The sequence below is a fragment of the Fundulus heteroclitus genome, chromosome 19 (genome assembly GCF_011125445.2).
Source record: "Fundulus heteroclitus isolate FHET01 chromosome 19, MU-UCD_Fhet_4.1, whole genome shotgun sequence".
NCBI lineage: Eukaryota > Metazoa > Chordata > Actinopteri > Cyprinodontiformes > Fundulidae > Fundulus > Fundulus heteroclitus.
This window is the reverse complement of record NC_046379.1, coordinates 10,676,157-10,692,868: the sequence shown is the minus strand read 5'-3', so window position 1 is coordinate 10,692,868 and position 16,712 is coordinate 10,676,157. Positions and strand designations below refer to the sequence as shown.

At 41.3% G+C, this 16,712-nt stretch overlaps 1 protein-coding gene across 3 annotated transcripts in view; it reads right to left on the bottom strand.

Moving 5' to 3' along the window:
• The window catches only part of LOC105916778 (latent-transforming growth factor beta-binding protein 2), a 140,793-nt gene that overhangs the window by 108,385 nt on the left and 15,696 nt on the right, over positions 1–16,712 (bottom strand). For all 3 annotated transcript variants that reach the window (XM_036150700.1, XM_036150701.1, XM_036150702.1), the window contains exon 3: positions 5,681–5,936. In XM_036150700.1, coding sequence (XP_036006593.1) covers positions 5,681–5,936 — 256 coding nt within the window. The remainder of the gene's footprint in view (positions 1–5,680; positions 5,937–16,712) is intronic.

Below are 16,712 nucleotides of genomic sequence, written 5' to 3'. Positions count from 1 at the left end.
TGCGTGAGAACGAGATAGATAAGATGTGGCCGCAAGTTATTTGTGAGGGAGCTCCTTTATGGTGGTGTAGCATACATTCAAGGAAGATGGAGAACATAGACTTGATTTCATTTTATTTCACCCTTGGAATGAACTATAATGACATCCTGCGATCTCTTGCAGTTAAACAGAGCGGTAACAAGTAAGAGACACTTAATTCGGGTGCTGAAGGCATACGGACTGAGACGTAAAGAGTATGCGGACATTGGCCACGTTATTGACTTCATCCAGAAGGAGCTGGAAGGACCCAGGAGACTGCATGGTTATGGGTGGATGCACAAAAAATGTCAGATGAATGGCATCAGGGCAAAAAAAGGAGTATGTACGGTTAATTGTCGCATCCCTGGATCCACTCGCGTCCACTGAACGAGTGGCCTGTGGCTGCGTAATTTGAATGTATGATAAGAGTGTATACAGCTTAATGCGAGGTGACTATCTTCTTCCCACACATGGCCACGACTTAACATCTTCTAAACTTTTTCTCGGTCCATGTCATCAGACGGGCTCCGTAGGAATCAGAAAATTTGTCTCTCTCTCTCTCCCTCTCTCTCCTCACTTCACGTCGTTTACGTCAGTAGAGGGAAAATTTAATTTGGCCCGAAAGTTTTATTTACTAGATTAAATTGAGTGACACGGTCTCTGAATCTGTGTCGATTGCGCAGCACCCACACACACAACCAACGCTGCTCACGATGCTGGGACTGCTATAAGCACTGATGTCACGCCCACGCACACACCCAGGCTGCCACCACTGCCGCTGGTGGAAAAATTGGTGGAAGACGCGATTTCTTGACCACGCTGACGAACAGGGCTGTAGTACGTTTCATTGGATGAATGTGATACAGATAGGTGCCGTTTATTTTAAAGATGCAGATTTAGCGAGTATTCAGACAGGAACAAGGAAACCGGCAACCGGTGGTGGTGGGGGGAGCTGAGGTGTGTTGCCGTGGGCGTGTTTACCTGTTGAATGTAACCGCTGTGAAACAATCAGGAAATAACTTTTTATTTCTCGGATTAATAACAGCTTCATCAAAGGCCGGCGCTCTGTTATTGTTACTCTATGCCGCTCTCTCGCTCTCTCTTTTTTTGTGATTATGTGTGTTCTGGTCATTTGAGCATGATTAAACATGCCACGTTTAATACAGCTATAAAAAAAGCTTATTCCATTTGTTTTTTTTGTTTTTTGAAGGGTTAGGGTTAGAAAGGGGTGCGCGGCTAAAAACGTCTGGGAACCGCTGGTCTAGTAGGACGACTTGAACTTCAGCTATCAGAATCTGCACAGCTCTGTTAGCCGGGTACCAGCTGGCAGCCGTCCTGAGTCTGCTTATGCAAGCGAAACCACCGAGACGACCTTAGCAGGCTGACACATCCTGTTCTGCCCATTTCTGTTTCCTGCCGAGAGCTGATGTCAGAGAACAGTGAGGAGAGGGGAGATGACACGAAGGCCTCAGGTGGTGAGTGCATCCTGTGTGAATTATCACAGTTTCAGCTGAACAAGGAGTATCCACCACTAACCCTGACCCACCAACTGGATTGTGCAGATCTGGAGCTGACAGCGTTCACAAGCCTTTTACTGTTGAGCTCAGGAATCACAAGATGTTGAAGTCAGAGGCTAAGAACGCTCTTTGGTGGCCAGATGTAAAGATGGTTGTTGTACTTCTATTAAAATAGGTTTTAATCCCATCACAGAAGGAACGTCAGAGAATACAGCTGAAGTGTTTCAGCTGCTCAAAGCAACTCAGAACCTGTTATTCCTCATATGTTTTGTGAATCCCACCTGGACCATTGTTATAAATAATTCTATTGTTCCTGATTGATGAAAGGGTCCTGTTTGGACTAGTGATGGAAACATAAGACAGGCCAGGGGAGAAATTGATTCAGAATTTAGGGAATAATAAGAGAGAAACCATCAGCCACGTTTGCTATTCAATATTCCCTCATGACTGCTCCTCCAATCACTGCACCAACGCCTTATAGTCAAGTCAACAGACAACACCACTGTTGTAGGTTGGACTTGAGTCGGCCTACAGAGAGAAGATCCAGCATTTGACACTATGATGCCGAGAAAAATAACCTGAAGCTCAACATCTCCATGACAAAAGCGGTAAATATGGACTTCAGGAGGTACAAGCGCACCACACACACTCCCCTCTACATGGCGAGGAGGTTGAGAGAGTGGAGAACTGCAAGTCCCTGGGTGTTCGCATCTCCGCTACCCTCACCTGGAACACACACACACATCTCACACCAGGTGCAGAAAGCCCAACCATGCCTTTGCTTCCTCAGGAAGTTTAAGTTCACCTTCCTCTTCAGCTGCTCACAAACGTCTACAGGTCAGCGATGCAGAGGCTCTTGGTGTGTTGCTGCACTGTGTTGTCCTCCGGCGGCTCACAGGAGATCAGGAAGAAACTGCAGAAGTCAGCAGAAGTCTCAGCAGCAGAAGTTCGTTATTCAAAATGTCTTGTTCCTGAATGACATCCTTCCATTCTCTGCCCTCTAGTTCCTTTCGTTCGTTCTTCTCTGTACTATTTATTGTGAACTGCATGATGCCAATTGACAAGCTGAGTAACTTAGACGGTGCTGCTGGCATAACGAGACAATCTTCTTTCAAACGGGACCGGCATTGTACATCTTACTGTCTACAGCACTGACAAAAATGAATGGGTGCTGAACATACAGTGCAACTTTTGCCCCTAAATAAAAAAGCAGGGGCCAACACAATGTATCTTTTGCCGGGACACCTAGCCTCCATAGTCGCCCCTCCGACTCCTTTATTAGGTCTTGGCACCGATCTCGCTTTCTGATTCCTAGTCTCCGTGACCTCACATCGCTCATGCTTTCCAGGCTTTGGAAACGATGGATCTTCAGCGTGATATCTGAAACCAAGAGTTGCATCCGCAGTGTACCTCGAGGGAGCACGGTTCCACCCGTGAAAGATCGTTCTAGACTCAGGGAATGTAAAAAGAAAAGGAAAAAAAAAACTGCAGTAGTTCACAAGGGGCTCCAGCACGTTACTGGAAAGAGCAGGGCAAGTATTCAAATAAATATCAATGTTAAAGTGCAGACAATTTGAGCAGAAGTTTTCATTCTGACCTGTAAATGATTAAGTACACTGATTACTGGGGTTTATTCTTCAGTTAGTGGGAAAGACCGATTTGGACAGTCCCTGGGCTTAGTCACCTTTAGCAGGAACATGACAACGAACACAGTCATTGTGGTGGTATTTGTGATTCAGGAACACTGTCTGCTCCTCGCAGCGTTGAGCCTGCATGCCGGTCTCCTTCTATTTACCCCAGATCCGTGACTCAGTACACAAATATGTCCTGTGAGTCGAGAACAAAGAAAACATATGCATGGCAACTGTGCACTCTCCAGAGATCTTGTATTGATTAGAAGATTTACTATGACTTCGAGATAATTGTTTTGGGAAGGAGGATGTAGAAAATGCATTTTTGTGTAGCGGGTGCCAAGATATTCAGTGGAGTTCCACTGAGCTACCACAAACGCGTGGATGCTTTGCCATCATCATTCCTTAACACCAGCAAGAGCTTAAAATGACATAAGAGTTTCGCTAATTAGCAAGAGAATCATCACAGATGTCAGATATAATTGAAAATGTTTCTGTGGTTTGGTAGAGAGAAATTACCCAAATGACAAACTGGCAAATTGGTAAATTATGACCTCAGTGCCCAAATAAATTGTGGCACCTAAACAACTGGAAAAGCACTGGGCCCGAGACCAACATAGAGCACTATTTGACAAGATAAGTCAGGACCAAGATAGTCCCAGAATCAATTACTCTGTTTTTTCCTTAGTCGGAAATACGGTTGTGACCGCAGCAAAGTCATTAATCAAACCAAAAATGCAGTTTTCAACAAAACTGAATCCTAAACAGTCGCACATCCAGGCCAAGAAACTATTGAGCTTGTCTGATTAGCAGCCGTTGGAGAATGAGCTGAACGCACTGAAAGAAACCTTTGTCTGGGCAATTATTAGTTGGATGCATAACAGTCGCAGTTGCTCCAAAAAAAAAAATCAGATAAACACTGAAGCAGTCACAAACTTAAAGAAAGTACATTTTAAAACATCTTTTTCAGTCAAATATCATGGCTTAATCTGTCTGTCTGGAAAGCCATTAAATTTTCCTGTGCTTTGTATATGAAAAGTACACGATTTTCAAGCATTTTTAGGCAGCTAAGGATTACTTGGTTTATTTGGTGTTTTATTTAAATCAAAGTGGTAAATGTAACATTTCACATGGTCGTCCGTTTGGATTTATAACAAAAATAGGCTGTTGATTGGAATCAAATGATTTTTAGCTTGGGCGGTCCTCTCAATCAGCCTCTTTCTTTCAGCACTGGCCTCCATTTAGCTCCATTAAACCTTTCATCAACTCTGACCAGCTTCATTCTCCAAGCTGGAGATAAGATCCCTCCAGCATGATGCTGCCACCCCAATGTTTCACAATGAGGATGAGGAAGTACCACCTTCTTGCACAAGTTTAGTGTGTTCCCTACATATTCTGAGCCAAATTGCAAAAGAGACTTGTTTTTTTTCTTGTTCTTCTTCCATAAAGGTCAGATTTCTACATAACAGGACTAGTTGTCCTCCAATCCTCCAATCACTGAATGCCTCACACTGTTACTGAGCAAAGAGGACCAAAAGTTTGCTGTTTCCATTAGCACCGAGGTCTTTAAAATGCAGTGAGACAAATACAGAGATGTAAGAAGCAAGTGAAAAGGAAACTGCATTGAATGAACAAGACATAAATTAAGCTTCCAGGGTGTTCTGGTCAAGATGGGGGTGTGAGCATGGACTAAAATATTTCAGTATGGATCCACATTCACTAGGAAATGTATGTGGAAACTGTTGTTGTAGAAAAGCTAGCTGTACAAATATAAGATGCTAAAGATAATTTAAGATGAAAGATCTATAATTGTTCAGCTTTTGCTCCAAGATAGTTGTAAACCCCTATTCTACCACTGCTTTTAAATTAAATACGTAATGACCACTCATAGCCAGAAGGCTAGAAAAGCAACAGCAGCACTGTCCTTATATCCTCTTTTAGTCATTCAGAAAAATCCTAATTGGCTAAAATCGGTATCGGCAGGTCAAAGTTTTACAAAAACCAGAGAATGGAAATCGGAAAAAAAGATTCAAATTGGTTAAGCTGCAATTTATCTGAACAAACACAAGCGAATTATGAATTCAAGCAGCCTGTAGCACTTAACGTTCAGTTTTATAGGGTGCCAGGATTGTATAAAAGCTAATGGTAGCTATAAAAATGAATATGTGACGCAAATTAAAAATAAATCGCCTGTTTGAACACATTATTAATCAATGTTTTTTGGATCAAAAACAAATCCATATTCTGATTAAGAGCAAACGAAAGCATAAGGTTCAGCCAATTGCGACAGCTGAAAAAAGCTGTTGATTTTGGTGGAACGGTTCCCATCTGTGAATTTACTTGCAGAGTTAACAAATACAGCATGTTTAGGAAGCAAAGTTAAGTAATTGACCAACAGCAAACTTTACAGACTGTGTAAATTGTCTGTAGAAGTCAAAGACTTTACCCAACATATTTACTATGAGTGTAACACTCCTTCTGGATATAACAGGAAACAGCGGAGGAGCTACTTACGGAGTCTGGACCGGCTGCTTGGTGGTCACAGGTCGCGGGGTCTGGGCCTTGACGGTCTCTGAGGGTCTTCTCTGTGGTGGGTCTCTCTGGAAGGGTTTGGTGCCCGGCTGAATGCGCCTCAGAGTGCCCCGTTCTCGAATGTACACCTGCTCCGGGGCCGCCTCCTCACATCGGGGCCCCTGGAAGCCTGAGCGGCACACGCAGGTATGCGGTCGGCTGCAGGAGCCGCGGTTCTGACAGGGGGGCTGGCAGTCAGCTGGGGAAGGAGAGCAAAGAGGGGGGATCAGGTTCTCCGCAGCACACATGGACGCATACGGCCCCCTTGTATGAAGGAGCTTGAGCAGAAATGTCTTTTCCTGATCTCAGCACGGTGATTCATATAGAACTGATTCAATAAAAAGGGCCTCTTGTTTAACTTTTTGAACCATTTTGACGCTTTCCATTCCATAAAGAGCACGACGAAGTTGTCTGGTTCAGTTACAGCTGAGTTGTTAACCCAGCCTTGTTTAGTCTAAATGTAGATGACCGCTTACATTAATTCTGCAGGAGGTACAGCTGTAAGACAAGCTTGTGGATTATTTTAGCGCTGCTGGCATTTTCACTCTGTCAGTTTTATTTCTGATCAAGAATAAAGAGTGCACTTTCACTGTAATGAGCGGCAGCTTAAAAAAAAAAAAGGCCATGAAAATACAGAGGTCATAAATATGTTCAAAAATGTAAAACTGTTTGCGGGAGGCAGGCAGCTGAGCTGAGCAGTTACACTAATATGATGATGTGCTTTAAGTCGCTGGCATCTAAGCATGTTGATGGGATGAAACTCTACCTTCCAGCACAGATATCAGAAACATCTTTATTCGGCAGGTTTGTGCATAAAATCAAGGAATCTGACTTCCATTTTGCTCTCAATGATGACATTTTAAATAAAAAGCATAAAAATGTTTTGTTTTAGGTTTTTTTTGTTGTTGTTTTTTTGTAAAATGTGCACTCATAGTGTTTTTACAAAAGAGGATAACATGGTTGCATTGGTGTAAATAAGCACGTTATCAATCTGGGTGCACTGACTATTCATCATAGAGACAGTCCTGAGGGAAGAAACTGTCTCTAGAAGTCTGGACAGTTTGTGTCCAGGATGTGTGGGGTCTGCACACTGCAAAAAAGGCAACTAAAAGTAGGTGAAATTTTCTTGAAATGAGTGTATTTTTCCTTGATTTGAGGAGCTAAATAAGACTTTTTGCCAATGGAATAAGATGTTTGCACGAACAATTCATCTCCATCATCTTATTTCAAGTGCAGGATATCTAATTATCTTATTTTAGGGGTAAAAATAATCATTACATTGGCAAATAGTCTTATTTAGCTCCTCAAATCAAGGAAAAACACTAATTTCAAGAAATTCTTACTTACTTTTAGTTCCCTTTTTGCAGTGCAGAGATATTAGCTGCCCTTTTTCTGATCCTTTACTGTTACACGTCCTGAAAGGAGGGAACAGCTGCCCTGACGATCCTCTCTGTAAACCTAACTGTTGATTGTAGTCTGGACCTTCCCTGTTTTGTGGATGAGCCAAACCACGCAGTGATGGACAAACACAGGACAAATTGAATAATGCCTATTTAGAAGATGACCAGCAGCTCCAGTGGAAGGTTGTTTTGTATCTCTTGAGTTACCACGAGTAACACAGTCTCTGCTGTGAGGACCATCGCAATTTGAGGACCATCACAGGTCCCGGGAAAGGGTGGTTCCTAGGATGATGAGGAGAGGCGGTGTGGAGGGATCATCTCCGCTACCTTGGGCGGGTTGAGCTCAGGGAGGTTCTGAGCGCACCATTGGACCTGGATCCATTTCTTATCAGTATGTGGATCAGTCTCTGTCCTGGTTCAGACCAATGACAGTGGTATCATCTACATACTTCAGGGGTTTCACAGATGCCTCCATCTAGGTGTGGTCATGTGTGTACAGAGAAAAGAGGAGTGGGGAAAGATCATACCCCAGGGGGACGCCGGTGCTGATGGTTCTTATGCTGGGAAAAATGCTCCAGAGTCCAGGACCTGCTGCTGCCAGTCATTCAGGAAGCTGCTGATCTAATGAGAGGTAGAGGCTGGTAATATGAGCTGGGTGAGCTTCTGGTGGAGGATGTCTGGCTTGATGGTGCCAAAGCCCGAGACGAAGTCCACAAATAGGATCTTGGCTTATATCTCTGGGCCATGGAGGTGGGTGCAGGATGAAGTTTAGTCACAGGTGGACTGCATTTTCTGCCCAGCTGTTTGCCCAGTAAGCAAGCTGCAGGAAGTCCGTCAGATGTTCGCTTAAAGTACTTCCTGACCACAGACATCAGGATGAAGGGCCAATGGGCATTTAATCCTGTGCTGTTTTAAGCATGCCAACCTTATATAGCGCACTGCAAATGTATTTTTTTTTCACTTGAACTTTTTTACGTTTTGTTATGTTATGACAACAAACTAACAAATTTTAATGTGACTTCACAGAAAAGACCAACACCACGCAATACATAAATGTGAATAAAATTATAAATAAAACAGATGTGATTTAAAACTAAGTTAAAAAATATCAAAGTGTGGCATGCATTCGTACTGAGCCACCATTAAAACTACCTTTTGCTGCAATTAATGCTGTATAACCTTTGGCATCCTGATCTTTTTTTATACATCTAGAGACTGAATTGTTGCCACATTTGTCTTTGCAAAGTAGCGGAACTGGAGCTGTTTTAGGAGCATCTATAACCAGTATTTTTTAAGTCTTGATAAATATTCCTGGAAAGAATTAGGGGGCTGTAGATTGATTTAACCACAACACATGAATTTGCTTTGATTTGGACTATTCATTGCAGCGCTGACTGTATATTTGGGGTTTTTACACTAAATAGCAAATTTTTATATAGAGAACACACAAACACTGAATTCAAACACTGAATTCAAACTCAACCCTTTATTCAACCAACTTTTTTACCAGAACAAGTCTTTAAAAAAAGAAAAAAAGAATGTGTTCTCTGAAATCTTTGAAGGGGGCGGAGCTTGGTAACAGAGCCTTCCAGGGTCTGCATTTATGATTGGTTGGGAGAATGCAATGACCATAATAATAACCTACATGGCTAGAATGCAAAAGGAAGGAAAACTGTTATTCTATTGAACTTTTTATCAACCCTTTTTTTCTATCATCGATATACGTCTATCCATTATCGTCCAGCCCTACATCGCATACATGGTTGGAAAACTACAAGCCATGGAGCTCGTCTAACAATGTCTTTCTTCATGTAACTCGTCCACACAGGCCAGATCTGTTGAGAGCACAGCTGATGGTTATCGTGGCAACACATTTTCCCACGTGAGCTGTGGATCTCTGCAGCTCCTCCAGATTTACCCTGATGTATCCTCTCTTTACACGGCCATGTCTCTGTAAGCTGGCACGTTTGGCATTCTCTTTCTATGTTTGCATGACGGGCAGAGACGTTCTCAACGAAATGCTTAAAGTTTACTAAAGAATACTTTTGAAAGGAACTATACACTACAGAGCTAATACTTAATATGTGATATTTCACCAGACAGCAAAAATAGACTGAAAGAAAGACAATCAGTATCTCTCTACTAGCCCCACTGAGAGCCTGCCTTTACACTCCATTTACTCTAAATCGGGAAAGACACTGTGGCACCCATTTTAAAACAAGCAAGCTGAGCTACTGTCACCAGTGAATGCCGCATACAGCACTTGAGGATTTATGACACTGTCCTCAAACACTACATTAGGCTAGTGGTCTGCCGCGGCTAAAGAAAACAGCGACGCTCTGTCAACAGCTATGGAATGCTATTGACACAGATGCTGTGAACGCTGACAGATCGCAGGCAGGAACGCTGCCATCGCTCTAGCTGGCAGCCAAAAAGGGAGCGCACTGGTTGAACACAGCACACCATACCTGCAGCATACTTCCTGTTGTTGCATTGCTGCTCAGACTTTGGTCCCTTTGTCATGACATGGGTCCTACAAACACTGGCCAGACACATTTTCCTTCCATGTTAAAATAAAAGTCTCCTTCACTGTACAGTATCAGACTAAAATTACTCTAATAAAATAAGCAAACTTGATTCATATGATCTATTTTTTTTTTTTTAAAGTATTGGATTTTAACTACATTTCTGGAAACATACCCACATTTTTGATGAATTGTAAACATTTAGAGGGATGTGGTTGGGAATTGTACTACTTGGTATGTCATCCAAATTTTCCATTATAGGATAAAGCAGGGATTGTCTGTATTTTGTTTTGGCAAGAAGCGAAATACCCATATAACTAAAGTATGACCTGTCTAATTGCTGCCCCCTTTGTCCCAAGGTCTGCTCAAGCTCAAGTCCTGGGTGTAGCATCGGACCAAATGGGTCACAGATTCCTGGGGTGTTATGTTGAAAGGGGACAACCGGCTAATGTGTGAGAAGGAATGTCTCAAATAAAACTGTCCAAACTGAAGTGAGGAACAATCCAGAGCTGGCTGGCAAAGGTATATGTTCAATGACCCGTTTTCATCTGTGAGACAAACATGTCGCCTGTGCTGATAACAAAGTGGACAGGTCAGTGACTCCGAGCCTGACGTATGGCCTCACATGCAGCATGTGCGGCCGCGGCGTACAGTGCCGCTAACTATCTGCGTTTGTCTCCGGGGCCTTGCCTCTGGGCTGTTGAGCACATTGTCACGGTAATTGCTGTCGTGCAGATTTGTCTTGCACATCATTAAAACTAATTGCCTTGCATTCCACCCATTTCAGAAATATGCGCAGCAATTATTACTTTGCGAGAGTAATCATAAAATGAGAATCCATCGGAAATAAAAGAGGAGAAATGGCAAACATTCCTGGCATTGCCACTTCAGCTTTAATTATGACTGAGACTGAGTGACTACGTTGTCTGGAGAGAGAGAGTCTGCATCCAGTCATCTGAAAACAGGAGACTACCAGACTGAAACTTTGAGTTCTATACACAAATATTCACTAATAACAAATTACTGACCAACAGCCACACGAAGAAACAGCATAATCTTTGGATTTATCTATTATTTAATTTGTACTACTTTTTAGGGGTGTAACTGGGTCTTGTGCTACAAGGTCTCGCAATGTTATAAAGCCAATCTGCTTCCCTAAAGCTGAAGAAAAGCATCCCCCCCATAATGATGCTGCCTCCACCGTGTTTCACACTATATACAGTATACCCAAGACATTTTGTGTAGATTGTTTCCTGATGGCATACTTTGATAAGATAATTTTCTAGTTTTGGCTTCAGTTGTTTTGTTTTGAAGGACATTGACGTTTCTTTCATTGCTTCATCTGGCCCTGTGCCCATATGGTGATGTCCTACAAAGTTTCTCTTACATGACAACAAAAAAACTTGCTAAAATTGGTTTCTTTCAATGTTCAGATTTACATATTAAACTCATTTTAAAATCAAATTCAGCACTTCACTATGATACTTTATGCATCTCAATACAGTCATATTACATATCATACTTGTTTTGAATTAAATTAAATTTACCAAAAGCTAGGAAGGCGCTGATTCTTTTTTTATTTTTTCAAAATTTAGGATTGTTTTTCTTTGGAGTATTACCCAGTAAAATCCTTTTTTCCTGTCTGAATTTTCTCAAAATAAATGCAGAATAGTAAGTGCCAGAAACCTCATGAGAATATGCTGGCCTCTTCTAGAAGAGGGATGTGAAGTAGCCTCTATTTTTACAGAAAACAGTTAAATATGCTAAGAGAAACCTTAAGCACACGGATTTTCCTCCCTGAGTGAAAACGCACACCGTTCAGTATCCACAAGGAAGAAAGCTCAGTGAATAACTGGTATGCTTGCCCGCCATTTACTTTTTGAGCAAACCTTTTACCATTTTTGATTTTTAGCAATAAAAATTAAAATATTTTTCAGAAATTGGGGAGATAGAAAATGGTAACCCCATTTTTTTTGGAAAGAAATGCATATTTTTAAAGGCTCGTATCTAGTTCATATGTGATTATTAAAAATCCCCACAGATGGTCATTAAAAATACCCACCAGTGCACTGTGGAGAGTCTAATCTAACTAATGACATCATAATGACAACAGGGAAAACTTTATTAGAAAAGTTTATGGTTTTTTTAAATATAGAGTATTACAATCTGAGACATTCAGGAGTCAGCTCTGAGTAATTTCACTTTAATGTTTTACTTTGGGTATAAAGTTAATGCCTCCTATTTTTATTTCCATTTTTTTCACATCTTGAAACAAATGTGCACAGTTAACTCCAACTTTAAATACCTATAGGTACATATGTAGAACACAAATCATGTCAGGAATGGGCTAATCTCAAGTCTAGACAAATTAAAGCTTTGTCAGAAGTTTGCATTGGTCATATGAAGTCACGTTTGTTGTAATCCCAAATATTAAATATTGTGTTTGTGTTAGCTAAAGAGTTTTTCATTAACTAAACTTTAAGTCAAAAGATATTTAAGTTAATAACTTTCCTAAAGCAGAACAGTGTAAGTTTAGACCCAAGTATTATCTTAACTTTGAGATATATTACTGTCTGTAGGTTGCTATTATATTTTTTTTCCCCTATGTAACTGAAAAGTGTCAGATCCATTGACCTACAGAATCACTCTAGGACACACGGCCTAGAGCGATGGTCTAGGTCTCTTGACCCATTATTGTTTACGTTGTTTATTGTTACGGCCATCTAATCTCAGACTGTTGTAACAAAAAAACAAAACAGATGGATTGACGGACGGACGGACGGACGGACGGACGGGGGTGCCTTTAATAGAACAATTTTTTTAAAAGCAGAACTAGACAACCGCCTGAATTCAAACAAATATTGAACATCATGAATTTGATACACTTGAACTGCAAGGACTGTGTGAATAGCAAGGATCTGAATTGGATTTCGGCCCAAAATTGATTATATAAGACTGGATATAACTGGTTTTGTCTTGAAAGTGCTTTGAGTAGACATTTGTTGTGAAGTTATGCTGCAAAAATGATCTGAAATTAATTTAATTTAATTTTTGTGAACACCAACAATAAAGCAGTAGACTAGACTAATACAATAATATAAAGACCATTTGTAGATCTATTTTGAGGCAGAAAGAGTGCATTTAATGATTTTTTTCCTTATGAATAGAATTATGTGTTCTGTTCTTTGTACATTTGGATTTATTTCTCTGACTGTTAGTTTTCCCCTCTAGGTTAGTAGTTTATTTGAGTCTTAGTTCAACTCCCTTGTGTTAATTAGTCTCCCTCCCTCAGCTTCTCTGCTTTCACCCTGCCACAGCTGTTCCACGTTTCCTCTGATTAACTCATCTGGTTCCTTTATCATTTTCCACCCCTGCCTCAGTATTTAAGTTCCTGGTTTTACATTGTTCTTTGCTGGAATATTCTGTCCATTACTCTACTTGTGTTCAATGACCCGTTCTTCCTGCTATTCCCCCATGTAAGTTCTCCCTATTTAATCGTTACAGAACTCTGTTACCACAGTCTGCTTCTGCACTTGGGTCCATTTAAAACTTCAACATGTCAACGAGGCTATGTGTGTTAAGAGTTGAGTGTCTACATTAAGGCAGTGCTTTGGGCTCTATCACTGTTGGTATTTTTTAGGAATTTCTTAATTTGGCTATAGTTGTCTGAGTAAAGTATTTGAATCTAATCAAGATAGCCAGTCTCACCCCCCTACCGCTGGACTCTAATTCCCTACTTGTTGTTGTTTCTACTTCATTACAGCCCACCAGAGATTTCCCTTTCGTTCTCTCTGACTCAGAGGTAATACAAACCATAAAATCTTTACAGCCCTTCCATTGAGAAAGGGGCAATCTGAAACCAAAATTGGACTTAATTTCAAACCTGCAGAGAAATCTCCCTCATGTCAGCAGTGCTGCCAAATGTAACCTGACAGTTCTGTAAATTATATTGTCAATGAAAGCATAATCATGATTATCTCTCCGCTGACTGAAAGCATTACGCATAATTATGAGATTTAGAGGCTAGAAGCTCCTCTGGAGATCAGAATTTAGTTGAATATGGCCAAAGACTTGATTTGGGAAAACTAAACGTTGACACTAACACAGGAAGTTTAGGGAAAAGATATGATTTTGGATATTTTGTGTGAGTGGCAGTACACATTTTACAGGTGGAAAGTCATCCACAATTATTGGCACCTGCAGTAAAGATGGGCATAAAATCTTAGAATAAATGGGTTATTTTTTTTCTTTTTCCAGCAGCACAATTCCCTTACTTGAAATTTAATTTATGCTGCAAAGAAACAGGACGTTAGGGATTACTAATTGTAGCTCCAGTGATCTAGATAAGAAAAATTATTTCTAAAGTTGGGATTCATGCCCCTCTTAAAAAATTAAATCAAATTATAAACTGGATTATTCAAAAATGTTCTGTGTAATATTATGCCACGGTAATTAAAGATTCCTTTTTCTTTTCTTTTTTTCACATCTTCACTAGTGCATGTCAGTAGCAACCGAAGCATTCCTTGCATAAAAAAGATTTGAAAAAGCAAAAAAGGTCCATTACATAATTATATTATGTAATGTGTAATAAAGTGAGACTACAGAAGTAATAGGTATTGAAAACACAAATAAAAAGAAGTGCAAATGGCGAAAGAAATGCAGGAAACCAGCTGAAATCTGTCGATATTTCAAAACTAACCCTGCTCCAGAAGTGTAAATCAATATCGACTGGTTCAATAGAACAAATTATATAAAAAAAGGGTTCTTGTTATCAGTATTATGAAGATGCATGTCTAGTAATAGCAAAGAAATCTCTCAAGACCATATTGTTATATTGTAATGCCTAATCTTCTGACTGTATGAGAGAGTTCCACTGGGGCCATAGTGGAAAGACCAACATTTCACCATAAAACAACCACCAGGGGCGGCTCGCCAGACTTTTAACAAGAGCAGTAAAAAAATAATCAGAACTGTCCAAGAGCGCTGTGATGAAGCGGCGACCTGTCCGGGGTGTACCCTGCCGTCCAGATGGACGTCCAAGAACCAGTCGTCTCTCAGACAGAGAGCTTTAGAAATGCCTGGAATTAGCAGGCACATTTCTTCCATAAAAAGAACAAGTCATGCACTCAACTGGCATCGTCTCTATTGATGCTCACAACGACAACAACAAAAGAAAAGAAAAAAAAGCATTTGGAAGCTCGTTTCAAGTTTGCTGCAGAACATTTGGAGAAGCCAATAAAAAACTGTGAGAGGAAACCTTCAGATGTCACTGCACATAAACCATGATTTGAGAAAGAATAGGACTGAGCACAAAAACAACAAAACACCATACCAACCGTAGAGGTTGGAGATGGGAGCATCGTGGTATGGGTCCGTTTTTCTGTATATGGTTCTAGAAGACCTCGTATAACTGAAGGGACGTGGAAGCAAGAAATTCACTCGGAGATCATGACAAGGATCTCAAGATGAAATGAGAGCGGATTCATCAGGAAGACGATGAAATGACACACTCGGCCAATCAAACGCTCCCATTCAATCTGCAGATCAGAGAGCAATAAAATGGCTCCAGGCCGCTCCAGATTTGAAGACCGTTTGGGTTAAAGAATGGGTCAAAATCCTACTTCAACAATATAAGTAGGTTTCCATATGGGACACGTGTTTATGGTTTTGATTCCTTTGTATGTGTGGATTACCTCAGTTGTTTTGCGAATCTAGTGTCAATATACTTCATAACTGATTTTTCTACCCGTTACAGCTGAGGATTCTGCATATTCAGCTCTGTTTGTAAAATGAAAAAAGATTTTTGAAATCTTCACAGTCATACATAACATCAGGACAGAGCAAAATCCTCAAAGACAGAATATAAAGTCTGGCAGACCTCCTGCGATGACAGCAGGAGCTCTTCTTTAGGGGTCACCAAAGAACCTGCCAGATCTCATGAAGGAGGTCAAGTGTTCAGGATTGTGGGAGGCAGAGCGGAGAGACAAGCTCGGAAATCCACCTTTCCTCCAAACACACCATCCGCTGAGGAAGAGCGAGTTGGTCTATTGAGCAGTTAATACAATTGCCCCTCAATGCTAATCATTTCAACTGAGTGTAAATCTCTGTCCAACATGTGATTTCCACATGGCGTCCAGTGAGAGCTCTATCGTTTCAGGCCAGAAACACAATAACGTTACTGTCTACAACTCTGCAAGCAAGCTTTCACTAAAAAGAACTCGGCATCAAACTTCACTAGTCTTCCTAATCAAAGGCAGAGAGAAAAGAGCCTACCACTGTTTGACTGATCTTTCGATTTTCCCTTTGTGGGAAATCTCCCAAGGATAATTGGCCGGGGGGGCTACCAAATTAAGATGTCTCTGTCAGTAGTTCCAGCATCGGCTTTTCAGTCCAGTACAGTAGTCAGAGCGTTTGCTCTCTGAACCCACCTCGAGGCTGTGAGGGAATTTTGATAACCCACATCTGACCCATGACACAGTTAACATTACTTTCAGGCATTCCTTACTGTGTGCCTCCACCGCGACCCACAAACTCCAACCTTCAGCTCCTAATGGGCCACATGCTGCTGCTGCGCTCCACGGATGATATCGGGATTTCCGGGGGAGTGCGGCTGACAAACTTGTAAAGCTGACTCTGAGAGACGTGGTGTTCACCAGAAAACCCCACAAACCCCCATCCTCCTGATGGCGGGGGGACGGGGGGGCACCTCCCAACAGCTTCCATATGGTCTTTAAAAAGAAGGGCGTGATGATATATGGTGCCCTAACAGCACGGAGGCCCCGTTGAGTGCGTGCGCTGCACATAGAGCGTGTTGCTTGTTGTTTATGCTGCACAGGAAGTGTCAATCAAGCTGGGTCTTCTGCTTCAAGATGCTTCTGCTGGCCAGAGAGGAGCTTGTGAAAATATATATATATATATACAAAGCATTATCAAAGAATGTGTTGGACTTCTGCAGCCAAACTTAACAGTTAAACTCGCCGTTGGATTTTAAAATAATACGCCGGTTTTTCAAAATAGGGAATTCCTTTTAGAGCTTCCAAACCGCTGTTA